Source organism: Puccinia triticina, chromosome 13A (genome assembly GCF_026914185.1).
Source record: "Puccinia triticina chromosome 13A, complete sequence".
NCBI lineage: Eukaryota > Fungi > Basidiomycota > Pucciniomycetes > Pucciniales > Pucciniaceae > Puccinia > Puccinia triticina.
In genome coordinates this window covers 2,814,924-2,827,995 of record NC_070570.1, presented here as the reverse complement: position 1 = coordinate 2,827,995, position 13,072 = coordinate 2,814,924, and the positions used below count along the sequence as shown (strand labels likewise).

At 45.7% G+C, this 13,072-nt stretch overlaps 1 protein-coding gene across 1 annotated transcript; it reads right to left on the bottom strand.

The window, feature by feature from the left end:
- Nucleotides 1-9,205: 9,205 nt before the first annotated feature.
- PtA15_13A275 (uncharacterized protein) lies at nucleotides 9,206-9,517 on the bottom strand (the record flags this gene model as incomplete). The annotated part of the gene is made up of 1 exon (XM_053162456.1): nucleotides 9,206-9,517. The coding sequence occupies one exon, from the start codon at nucleotides 9,515-9,517 to the stop codon at nucleotides 9,206-9,208; it is 312 nt and encodes a 103-aa protein (XP_053026430.1).
- Between the last annotated feature and the right edge of the window lie 3,555 nt (nucleotides 9,518-13,072).

The window sequence follows — 13,072 nt, the reverse complement described above, 5'->3', positions numbered from 1 at the left end:
AAGAAAATGAGCTTGCAAAATTGCACATTTTTAGCAAAATCTTGAACTTTACCAGGCAAATCTTGCACTTTACAAGGCAAATCTTGCACTTTACAAGGCAAATCTTGAAATAGTAAAACACCTTGCAAAATCACCTTGTAAAAATAAATGACAGTGGTTACCCAAGTTAAATTTACAAGGTTTGAAAAAAACATTTACAAGGTCATTTTCCCCCACCCCTTCTGTTTTTTTTGTTTTTGGGAAAACAACTTCAAACTGCACAATATATGTACCTGAGTTAACGGGGTGCCTCCCCCTGGGGATGAATTAGAGCCTTACAGGTTATTTTGTCCCAAGAGGTTGTAAGACCCCTGCGCCTTGGATTTCAGAAACCTTTCACAAGAACCAACTCAGATGCCTCTTCCCCTCAATTCCTAGCTCAGAAGACCCTATACACCACCCCCAAAAGGAAGGCAATGTGCACACATTAGGGGGGTTCACAATAGGATAAAAAAAAAATTTAGAGTCAATTTCAAGGCCTTTATTGACAACTTTTTAAAAATCTGGCAAGATGCACAGGACTGGGTTTACCCTGAAAATCAGAGCAACTTCTTAATTTTTTGAAAAATTGTTCATAAAGGCCTTAGAATTAGCTCTTAAGTTTTATTTTTATCCTATTAGGGGGGTTCACAATAGGATAAAAATAAAACTTGAGAGCTAATTTTAAGGCCTTTATGATCCATTTTTTTGAAAATGAAGAATTTGCTCTGATTCTCAGGGGACACCCAGTCCTGTACAACTTGCCAGATTTTTAAAAAATTCTTGATAAAGGCCTTAAAATTGACTCTAAAGTTTTATTTTTATCCTATTGTGAACCCCCCTATTGTGAACCCCCCTATTGCCATGTTCAATAAATTTTTAATACCAAGGTATTTCACATGGCTAACCTAGGTATTACAGATTATTAACCTTGTTGTTCCAGAAGTTTTTTAAAGAAGTTTAACCCTCTTACAAGAGTTTAATTCAGTTGTCACAGAAGTTAAAACCATGTCATAAAAAATTGCAGAAGAAATTCTAGCTGATTATTTTAATGAAAATATTTTTTGGTGTGGTTTAAAACTCATGCCCTAGAGTACCCTGTTGTTGGTTTGAATTCCTTTGAAAGTGCATTAACCACACATGTAGGAACCTATCTGCAGGGTTTATCAATCTGAAATCCTCATTTAGTTGTTGTATTTTATCCAAATGGCGGTACCATAAAAGATTTGATAACACACTTCATATATCTAAGTTTATTAAAGACAGACAAACACAAAAACAAAAATCAAGTGTTTCCCCCTGTTAAAAACCCAAACAAAAAAATCAAATAAACCCGCAACACATACAACCTGGCGAATACCTATCCTCTTCTAGAGAGGTTGCAAGTATTGCGCCAATGTCCTTCAGCGCGCCACATTCAAGGCAATTGCAAAGGGGGTTCACCATGATCTTAACCTCAAACTTTGCAACTGCAACAGCGGAGGGGCTTGGGTCAACCACTGGCTGGAAGTGCAGCGCGGCGAGTCAACTGGCAATTCACACCCGCTCAGGTCGTCCCATTTATAGGCCACCCCGCACTTCACAATCCACAGACTGACCAACCCTTCAACTTAAGCCTCACAACAACACTTGCATCACCCTCTCAACCGGTTGCAAATTCACCACAACTGGCCCAACCCCTCTGTTCTTGTTGCTACGCAAGTCCCAAAACTCAACATGCCACCCAGACAGCCGGTCAGACTTGTACAGAATATTGCATTGCCTGCCACACCTCTCCCCTCGTCCCTGTAACTCACCCGCTGCACCCTGGTTTCACAGTGATTTATCCCAACATTCCACGATCCAGCCCGCGATTTCTCCAGCAACATATGTATTGTTCAGACCCGGGGCTAACCACTAATCCACCACTCCCTTCCACCTACCCGCCACTTGCTCCATTTCCAGGCACAACAGTTACTTGATCCGCCACACCAGGAAAAAAAAGTAGTCAGTTGATGACAACTGACATAACACAGCTCTGGTTTCAGCTCCAAAGCTACTCCATCTGCTAGTTCAGGGCTGGCTGGCACACAGCTCAGTGCCCATTTTGGCACAGCTGAAGCCTCTAGCTTGCATTTTTCACAAGCTGCTCCTCAGCTTTGTCCCAGGCACAGCTGCTACTCAGCCTGGGCCCAGGCCCAGCTGCCCCTCAGTCTTGGCACAGGACAAGCCACGGCTCAGCCTTTGCCTGAGCAAGAACGGGTGTTGATAAGCGCACACCTGTCCCCAGGGGGCACGCCCTCGCCCACGCCCTTCAAAAGGGCGTGTGGCGCTGGTTGGGTGTAACACACCCTTGAAGGATGTCTCCCGCGCGCGGGAACAATCCTTCAAGGGGGGATTATGCGGACCGGTCAGGTAAACCGCACGCCCTTTCTCAAGGGCGTGCGAGTCGAAGGGCATGCACGCCCCCACATGGGCGTTCACGGGCGTGCACCATGGCTCTTTGGGAGCCCCTCGGCGGGCAGGTGCAAGTATACCTGCTCGGCGAGAGCCCCTCGGCGGGCAGCTGCAAGTATACCTGCTCGCTGAGAGCCCCTCGGCGGGCAGGTACAGATCCCACCTCGCCGGAGCCTCTCGGAGAGCAGGTATACATGCACCTGCTCGCCGAGAGCCTTGCCTACTCGCCGAGAAGGACAACTCTCGGCGAGCAGGTGCATGTATACCTGCTCACCGAGAGCCCCTCGGCGGGCAGGTGCATGTATACCTGCTCGCCGAGAGAAATCCTCGGCGAGCAGGCATACAGATCCCACCTCGCCGAGAGCCTCTCGGCGAGCAGGTATACATACATACACCTGCCCGCCGAGCCTGCTCACCGAGAGCCCCTCGGCGGGCAGGTGCATTTATACCTCCTCGGCGAGCAGTCATACATATCCCACCTCGCCGAGCAGGCATACATATCCCACCTCGCCGAGAGAAATCCTTGGCGAGCAGGTATACATCTCTCGGCGAGCAGGCATACATATCCCCGCTCGCCGAGAGCCTTGCCTGGTTGCCGAGAAGGATAACTCTCGGCGAGCAGGTATACAAACACCTGCCCGCCGAGCCTGCTCGCCAAGAGCCCCTCGGCGGGCAGGTTCAAGTATACCTGCTCGCCAAGAGGCTCTTGGCAAGGTGGGATCTGTATGCCTGCTTGCTGAGGATTTCTCTTGGCGAACAGGTATAAATGCACCTGCCCGCCGAGGGGCTCTTGGTGAGCAGGCTTGGTGGGCAGGTGTATGTATACCTGCTCGCCGAGAGGCTCTTGGCGAGGTGGGATCTGTATGCCTGCTTGCCGAGGATTTCTCTTGGCGAGCAGGTATACATGCACCTGCCCGCCGAGGGGCTCTCGGTGAGCAGGCTCGGCGGGCAGGTGTTTGTATACCTGCTCGCCAAGAGTTATCCTTCTTGGCAAGCAGGGATACATACACCTACCCGCCGAGGGGCTCTCGGCGAGCAGGTATGTGTACTTGCACCTGCCCACTGAGGGGCTCTTGGCGAGCAGGCACGGTGCACGCTTGTGCACGCCTATGTGGGGGCATGCACGCCCTTGCACGCCCTTTGAGTCGCACGCCCTTGCTAAAGGCCCAAAGGGCGTGCGGTCCCACACGCCCTTTTAGAAGGGTGTGGGCGTGGGCGTGCCCCCGGGGGACGGGTGTGCATTTATCAATGCCCGTTCTTGCTCAGGCAAAGGCTGAGCAGCAGCTGGGCCTGGGCCAAGGCTGAGCAGCAGCTGGGCCTGGGACAAAGCTGAGGATCAGCTCGTGAAAATTGCACTAGAGGCTGGATAGCCAGCTGGAGCAGGTGTCATGTCAGTTGTCATCTAGTGACTACTGATTTTTCCTGGTGGGCCAGTCACAACATGGCGTTGTTTGGTTTTCCCTTTCATCCCCCCGCCACTTGCTCAACTTCAGGCAGAAGGCTCCTGTCAATTTGCCTGGCAGAACGTCATGTTGTTTGGCTTCAAGGCCAGGCTGGATACATGACCGTTTTAGGCCATCCTCACTCCAACCAGCTTACTCACCAACTTCAGGCACAATCCTCTTCTCTATTCTCCAGGCAGCATGTGGCGTCGTTTGGCTTTAAGGCCAGGCTCAATACACAACCGGTCCAATCCCGTTCTCTTTTGAACTACCTGACTCACTGCAAACAACAGTAGCGCAGTTCAACCCAGGCACCTCTCATACCCCTATGCTTGGACCCTCGCCGTTCCCCATCCACAAGCCTTGTATTCCTTGAATTCAGCCCTTTGTAAAGTGTAGAGCTAGTATATGTTGGTACACCTCACACCTGTGGATATAGCTCAACGGTAGAGCAACCAGCATGCATCAGGGAGATGCGGGTTCAATTCCCCCTGTCTGCACTATTGCTTTTACTCACTCTACAGGTTATGAGCCCAACACTATAGGCAGCTGCATACCTGGGATGAGCCTTTGGGAGGATTAGTGGGCTCTGTCACCGGTGTAGGTGTACCAACAGTGGGTCGCTACTTTAAACTACGCTATTTGACCAAAATCTCTTAGCGTAGCGGCCATTTTTTCTTCCAGGATTCATTTAGAGCATCTGCATCCATTGCTAAGTTAGTCTGGACTAACTAGCTTGGATTACGGTCAGAGTAAGCTAATCCAAGTGGCCGACCGCATTGGTGTAGATTGGGAGGTCCAAGGCTGTTGGAGATTATGTGATTAGGTGCCTGTATGGTATGTGTTTGACACCTAAACACATAGAGTTCATGCCATTGAGCATGATGCATATTCATTTTAGAGGTTAGTCCAAGGACTAGTGGGGGCTAGATTTATACCCCACTAGCTCCAAACCAAGCCCCGGGTCAAGTTGATCCCCGGTTGATCCAACCCAATGCAGTTGCGGGGTCAAACTAAGTGCCCTAATCCGGGCTAACTTAGTGCCCAGTGCGGATGGTCTTAGTGTGAGTTAAAGCTAAGATCTGCTATGCTAACATTCAGCGTAGTTATCATGATTTCATTTCAAAAAAAATAGTGTTAGATTTAAATAATTAGTGTAACTTGTTCTCAGCTAACAAAAATTTTGCACACATTTAGCGTAGCTAGTGAAGACATAAGCTACGCTACGCTAAATACAAGCTTCATTACGCTAAATGGTTAAATTGAATTTTTGCACTCAGACCAGACACTTTTACAAGCTTTGGGATGAAGAAAATAGGTGTTTTTTACCTCTTCTTATTATGATGGATATGATAAATTATTTCAAGTCCCCAGGCAGATGTCTGCCCAAGATCTCTCATTTCATTATCATAGGCATCATAATGAGACAGGAAATAAACATATAAGCAGCCAAACCATTAAAAAGAAGAGAAACAAGGGTGGGTGAGTTATGAGTTGTATCAATCAAGCAAGAGATGAGTGGAGTTTATTGAGGGAGAAGTTGTAAAGTGATAAATGATGTGTGGTGTGCTGAATGACTGTTGTGTACTCTCATATAGGATATCAGGAGTGAAAATTGATGCTGTCTGAGGTCTACTGTGGTCCACTGAGTTTAATTAGAACCTGGTCTTGGGCAAAAATACACAACATGTCTTTACATATTGTGATTTCAGGAATGCTTGGGCAGATTTTTGAGCTGTGAACTCAAAATCATGGAATCCTGACATTTGATTCCAAGTTTTCAGCCTTCCTGCTGGGCAACAATAGGGGGCTGACCTGCCAATTTTGCAGCTGTGTTGGTCAGAAAACCAAAATTTGACCAGTGCTGTGGCTCAAAGGCCATAACTTTAGCCCACTGAAAATCTTGAATTGTTCAAGCTTAAGCGGAATCACAATATGTAATCAAAGTACAACCACCACACTGAGAGTTAGCGTAACTTCAGATAGCACTACGCTGACAGTTAGCGTAGATTTTTGGAACGCTAACATTGCTAAAATGATAATTCCAAAGAATTTGAATAGTTTTAACTTTCTCTTTCAATTTCAGCTAACACTACACTAACAGCTATTTTTTTTTCTTCAAGGAAATGCCTTGGTGTTAGTTGGAAAAAATGGAAGCTAACGTCACTTCTCTGTAGCGTAGCTGAAAACAGCTAACACTATGCTACACCACAGCTATTGTTAGTGTAGCTGACCCACTGTTGGGTGTACAGGGGGTGTGTAGAGGTAGTATATGTTACCTCACACTTGTGTATATAGCTCAACGGTAGAGAAACCAGCATGCATTGGGGAGATGCGGGTTTGATTCCCCCTGTCCGCACTATTCCTTTTACTCGCTCTACATAAACCATTTCCACCCACCCTTGCAATCACCCAAACATCACATTTTTTCAATCACCCAGCTCCCACCCAAATAACTACAAGTTTTGACATGCAGTGCTTTCAGGAGGGTCTGGTGGGTCTAAATCCATAGCTAGGACACCATACCATGTCCCAGCCGCCCAAAAACACGTGAAAACCCATATTTTTTAGGTTTTGGGCCCCAACATTTGGGACCAGCCAAAAACCTTGTACAGTGGAATGCTGCGCGCAACTGTACAGCCTGAAGACCAGCCTGAGAGAACTTGGGGATCTCAATCATAGAAATAAATTCCACCTCCTTGTGGATTAAATAAAACTTTGAAAACAGTACTCTGGTCAGATCAATGTCTACAATCAATTAATCTCTTTCAAAATTATGTATGTATATCCTGAGGAAGAGGATTTCAATTTTCAGACTTAGGCTAGGAGTATAATTTTGGCATCATAATAAATAGACAATCCACAGAGTACTCCATGAGTACCACAATTATTCCACAAAGCTTAGATACTGGGACCTGGGAGTGCAGCGGCGAAGCCGCCTTGGCCTCTAGTTATACCTTAAAGGCGATAATATCTGCAAGCTATCTTGTTCTGTGTTTAAGAGATGAAATACAACACGATTAAATAAAGATTCCTTTTTTAAAAGAAATAATAATAATTTTAGTCAGCTTTGGTTTCAGTAAATAATGAATGATTAGATTGCCAATGTGCTTTACTTGATAACTAGAGGCCAAGGCGGCTCCGCCGCTGCATGCTTAAGGGGGTAGTCCTGCAACAGTTTGCATGTTGAACATTTGAATGCCAAAATTCAAAAAGCTATCACCATCAGTGATATATTGCTTACTTCAGTGTCTGAGGCCTTGTTTAAAGCTGGTATAATCTGGAGATATATGAGTTATTTTGCCTGGCATCTATGTGACATGTGATCAGCTCTGGCAAAACTTGATCAGATTTCACAGCAATCCACATTAAATTGGTGCCCAACAAGGCCTTGTTCACCACCTAAATTAACTAAGTACCTCCCTCCAGTCCCACTGTAGAGTTGTAAAAAACTGCTTGCATTCCGCTCACCGGAAGGAGGGACTCACGTGCTATGTTGACCCCATGACCTGAGATCATTTCAGCTTCCGTTGGTGAATTTTTCATAATTAACCTCACACCTAAGTCTCTGCAACATTTTGCTTCTAGTTTTTATTTCTGGAACCATGTATGTACTAATCTCATCTATGTACCCCCAACCCTTCTTGTTGATCTGCAAAATTCTTTGTAATATCATCAGTTTTTGATTGTGTATGGTGAAAGATGTGTAAAACTGGATGAAGCACACACATTGGTGTCATCACAAAGGAATTTGAGTGCCACTAAAAATATGTTACAAGATTCTCCATGATGTTGTACATATTTTGTTTCCCCATTACCTCATGACATAATCCAAAATGGTGCTGCTCAGCACTACAAAAACTTTAAAATTGCCATTTTGAATGCTCTCAGGCCACAGTGTTAAAATACTGCATAAGTGCCTCCTTGGTATTTTCCCTGCGGGACAGTGTCCCCCCACCATACAGAGAGGGAATTAGTTAAGTTAGATTCACCACACTTCACAATGGCCGGTTTGGACGCTGAATCACTTGCTCAACTGATTGGCCTTGTTGTCCTCTGAAATGTTGAATGTTGTCCAGGATTCCAACATGGAGACTGACATTAATAATTATCTGTTGGGGCGTGGGTGGGCCAAGTCTGCGGTCTGCCTTGGCTGGCGCAGCTCTTGCTAGCCTATATGTACTCCACATGGGTCCCACCGGGAATCCTCCTGGACTCCTTCACCACACTTCACCAACCAAGTTAGATTTCTCTTTTTTGATTGGTTTCAATAAAATTTGAAATAAACTTGAAAAGGTGCAGGTACAAATTCAATACTTAGGGTGTTCAAAGTTGACTTGCATAAAATCATAACACCATAAAATCATAAAATTCTGAGCTGAAAAAAATAGGTACCACCCAAACACTCAAATTACAGCAACATTTCTAGAATGGTACATATGAAATCATCACTTGAAAGTTTTATGATTTTATGATTTTATGTATTGAAAATTTTATGATTTCAACTTTGAACACCTTAACTGTGCCCTCAAGTCAACTCAAATTGTTAATTACTCATTAGAAAGGTCACAGCCAGCAAAAATGTTTGCAGTTCATTTGGAATTTACTGAGATTGGCACTTGTTTTCAGCAAGCTCTCATGGATTAAACTCCAGTGGAAAAAATATTTTAAATCAGATTAAATGAACTTATTTTTCATGGCTGAAGTCATTTTAAAAATTGTGCACGTCCACAGGGCTTATGAGTAGTTCGGAACTACTCATAAGCCCTGCAAGGGCATTCAAATGCCCTTTGGAGCCATTGCAGAGGAAATGTTTCCTTTGAATTGGCACCAAATGCCTGCCAAAGATCCTTTGAATCTTTTTCAAAAAAGATTTGAAGGATGTCGACTTCGACGCGCCTTCAAATGCCGACTCTGAAGGCGCTTCGGAATGATTTGAACAGTCCTTCAAAGGCCCTTTAAAGTGTGTTTCGGGCCGCTGCGTTCGGGCCCGGATTGGATTGCTCTTGGAGCAGCCACCCCAGTCGGGCTCTATTTGATTGAATTGCTCTTGGAGCGGCCACCCCAGTCGGGCTTTATTTGATTGGATTGCTCTCAGTCTCGGTCGATGCCGGCCCTCACATTTGGGTCCCCTTTTATCCTTGCAACCCAGACAATGCCCCTCGAGAGGGGCTGCCGCTCAGTTAGTGCGTGTATATCTTGTAATTTCATAGTTTCATTTGTAACTACATGCCACCACCCAACAACAAAGCACCGCTGGTGGCAGAGGAAGACAGGCCCAGAGGCGAGGGGGATGAGGATGAGGAGGTTCAGGAGGGCCAGGCAAAGAGCCTGTAGAGCTTGTATGCTCGTGCAGGTTCAGCTTGAGCATGTCGCCGTCTTTGCACATCGGCACAAACAGTAGAGTCTGGGTGGGCGTCTCGTGGAGTTGGAGAAGAGACGGTCAGATTGGACCAGACCCAGATCTCCTGCTTGAGCAGCGCATTCGCCAGACCCTCGGTCACACTCGTTGGCAGGGGCAGGTGGGTAGAGTTGATGAGGTGTCCGATGATGGTCATGGCCACCAACGAGGAATGGTCACGAGAGCTGATGGAGGGGAGACTGGCTGAAGAGAGAAGCATGACTTTTGCTGTGCGTATCTAGGAGAAGGAGCCCGTTGGACAACGTAGACCGCAACCCGCTGCTCAGTGACTGGATGGCGGGCCTTGCGTACGACACTGAAGCCACCCCGGCCGATGATTTGGCCAGCGATGTATCTGACCACTTGGTCCCCCTCCTCCACAAACTCCAAAGGCGGCATCCATGTCGTAGTAGGCGTGCGAGGAGACCGAGTCAAGGCCGTTGCCAAATGCATGTAGGAGATAGGAGAGGCGCGAGGGCACAGAAGAGTCTTGGAACCCCGTGGTGACGATGGGAGCTGGGAGGTGATGGTTCAGGGGATAGTTGTGGTGTGGGTGGTGGGGGATGCTTGTTGCTGGATGGTGTGGCAGTGACGTTTTGAATGACCTCCTGAGGTGTTGGCATCCATGAGCGATGGCAAGGGTGGAGGCAAATTGACCAGGCCAGTAACCCAGTTTGAGAGTTGAATCGTGAGCGCCAAGCAGGAGGCGCACGGTTGCGTGGTTTGATTATGGAAACAGCAGGCGCAGGGGATGGTGATGAATGTCGAGGTGATTTGGGAAAATAGTCCTTGACCTGCGGACATAAAAAGAGGGGAGGTGTGGGCTGTGATGGAAGTTCCCCAGGGGTTCCGGTTTTGTCCTGGCCCCTCCCTGCAGACCCCCTACTTCGCTTGGATAGGCCCCTGCTTGATTTTAAAAAATGCTGGCTCTTTTTTACTTGTTGCACTGTCACAAGCTGGAGGGTCTATCCATGGCACATAGTGTTCGGGGATAATCTATTCAACAGTGGCCATCATGTGGCTGCACACCAAAACTTACATCTTTTTTGCTCTGTTTTTGTGAATTTAATAAACTTGGATAATGTGAGTTCTAATTGCTAGAGCTTTAATCAGTAAGCTAATTTTTCTCTTCCTGAGTAACAACTGATAAAAAAATAGGGTCTTGGAAAAACGACTCCCAACTTTTTGGGAAAACAAATCCCATACGTCCGCGCAACTATTTTTTGACCAGCGCTCGACGTCAAACTAGACCCTTTTTTTGGGTACGGCCTTTTTGGGAGGCGTCGACCCAAAATAATTTTATTTTGGGAGTTGTCCCCACTAATATTTATGAATATTTTTGCTTATTCATGAACAACCATAACTTCTTTCTCCCATCTACCACATGCTTAAAAATGTGAGAGCACAGAGAAACAAATATAAAAAGACAATACTGAAAGTTTTAGCAGTATTGTCCCATCAGAAAATGAAATATAAGGGATGTGCGCCAAAATTAGTAGGAAAATAACTGCTGACTGTGTAACTTTTGCGTTACACACCCAAAATGTCCACAAATTTCAGGCATATATCTTAAGACTGCATAAACTCTGTGATATAAAATCTTTGGCATTATTTTTCCATCAGAACATGACACATAAGGGGCGTGCCAAATGCTTAGTAGGAAGTGACTGCTAACTGTGTAACTTTTGTGTTGCACACCCAAAATGTCCACAAATTTCAGGCATATATCTTAAGACTGCATAAACTCTGTGATATAAAATCTTTGGCATTATTGTTCCATCAGAACATGAAACATAAGGAGCGTGCCAAATGCTTAGTAGGAAATGACTGCTAACTGTGTAACTTTTGTGTTACACACCCAAACATTCTAAAATTTTCAGGGATATTTCAAGACTGTAACTCCTCTGCGCTATAAGGTTTGTGGTATTAGTGTGCCATCAGAACATGAGATATGAGGGGTGCAGCTCCACAATAGACATGCTCCCTACCAGCACACAATTTGTACCTCATGTTTGATGACACAAACTCTCAGAGCTGCCAGAAATAATAAGGACAATAAAACAAAAACAGTGTTTATTCAAAAAACACTAGAGAGGAATAATGACAATATTTATTCAAAAAAGACTAGAACAACCACCAATACAGGAAAACTACAAATGGAAATACTAGTAAAATTTACCACTCTTATCAGGAAAGAGGAGCTTTCTTCCACCTGTTTGAGCAAAACAATCAGAGTATCTTGCCTCCCAACCTCGTGCCTCTGGGTTGGCATTTAGCTTCCAGCTCTTTTGTAGGGAAGGGGCAGGGAAGACGTCAGGGGAGGATAGTTCTAGGGCCACAAAGTGATCAAGTCGCCGGATGAAAGCCAAGAAGATTGGGGGGTTGTTGTTAGGAGGGCAGAAGGAGGGAAGGAAAGTTTGAGACCACTCTTCAGTGAAATAAAGAACTGGCCGTTGGAAAGTGTTGGCCAGTGCTTCGCGGGAGGAGGGCATCGCCATCCAATGAGCCATACCGCAACCTTTGGTACTGGAAAAGTTTATTGTAAACCCCCTCCCTCCCTCGAGGCTCACAAGGAACCATTACATGTCACATACAGCTACATAGCCTCTCTTCCTCTCTTCCCTGGCTCAGCAGAGAACTGATTGTCATTCTCTCTGAGTCAGGTAAGCTGCTCTCTCTTATTTCCTTTATCTTTCCCTTTTCTTCTTCCTAGCAGAGAACTGATTGTCATTCTCTCTGAGTCAGTCCTTCATATGCAATACACTTACTTGGGCACTAGAAACCTCGAGACGAGTTCTCAGCGCCATCCTTACAACCTTTAGTGAAGAGTCCAAACGGGACTCTTACATTTATTCTGGCCAGAGTCAACTTGATGTTGTGGAAATGTCCCAACTTCACGTACCACTTGCCTTGTTTGCTGATTTCGTCGGCTAGAGCTTCTCGGACTGCACTCCAAGCGCCCTGACCATTCCCCAAGCACCATGCCACTGCACAAAATCCACAATGGCCATCTGACTTGACTTTTAGCTTCCTTCTGGATAGTCAAGGTTCTTTAAAGGGAAACCTATGTGGTTTGTTTCTTTCAAAAACCACAGAAAAAGAATGATGTTAAGCAGGGACAGCCCTGTGATCAAGGATAAGGCAAAGGCCAGCAAAGAAGAGCAGATCAAGCAAGACACAGAGTTGTACCTCTGAGATAAACAAGGTTCAGTGAAAGAGGTTACTTACTGTCAATATCCTAGGCGCCTGTGACGGTAGGTATACTGGGAGTGTTGTAAACTCTTTGATGGTGATCCTGGGGTTATCTGGGGTGTGGTTCTGGTGTGCTGAAGTCTGCAGATCCGCCTCAGGCAAGGGGGATCCTGACTACGAAAATTTTCACAGTTTGCTTATGTAATTTACATATGTAAATGTGGTTTGGCGCACCTGGTAGCGCTGACACGTCACAACTGTGCAGGCGCGCTACAACTCAATAACTCAGGGAAGGATTAGAATTACAAAGAATTGGTAGGTTGTAACTAGGGTTAAAATTGCATGAGGAAGCAGAATATGAAGTCAAAAAAAGGTTATATCTTAAGATGAAAAAGATATGAAGTAATTCATATGTAAAAAGTAGAAAAAGGCAGACTTTAGGTCAGCTGAGTTGACTCTAAGGCTGACATCAAGGATCTGCTTGACTGAGGTTCTGATGATGACTGGGAGTTGATTGAGCCAATTTGGTCGGTCAACTGGTTCTTTGGATGGTGGTGGGGGGACTGGAGCTGGTGGTGGTGGA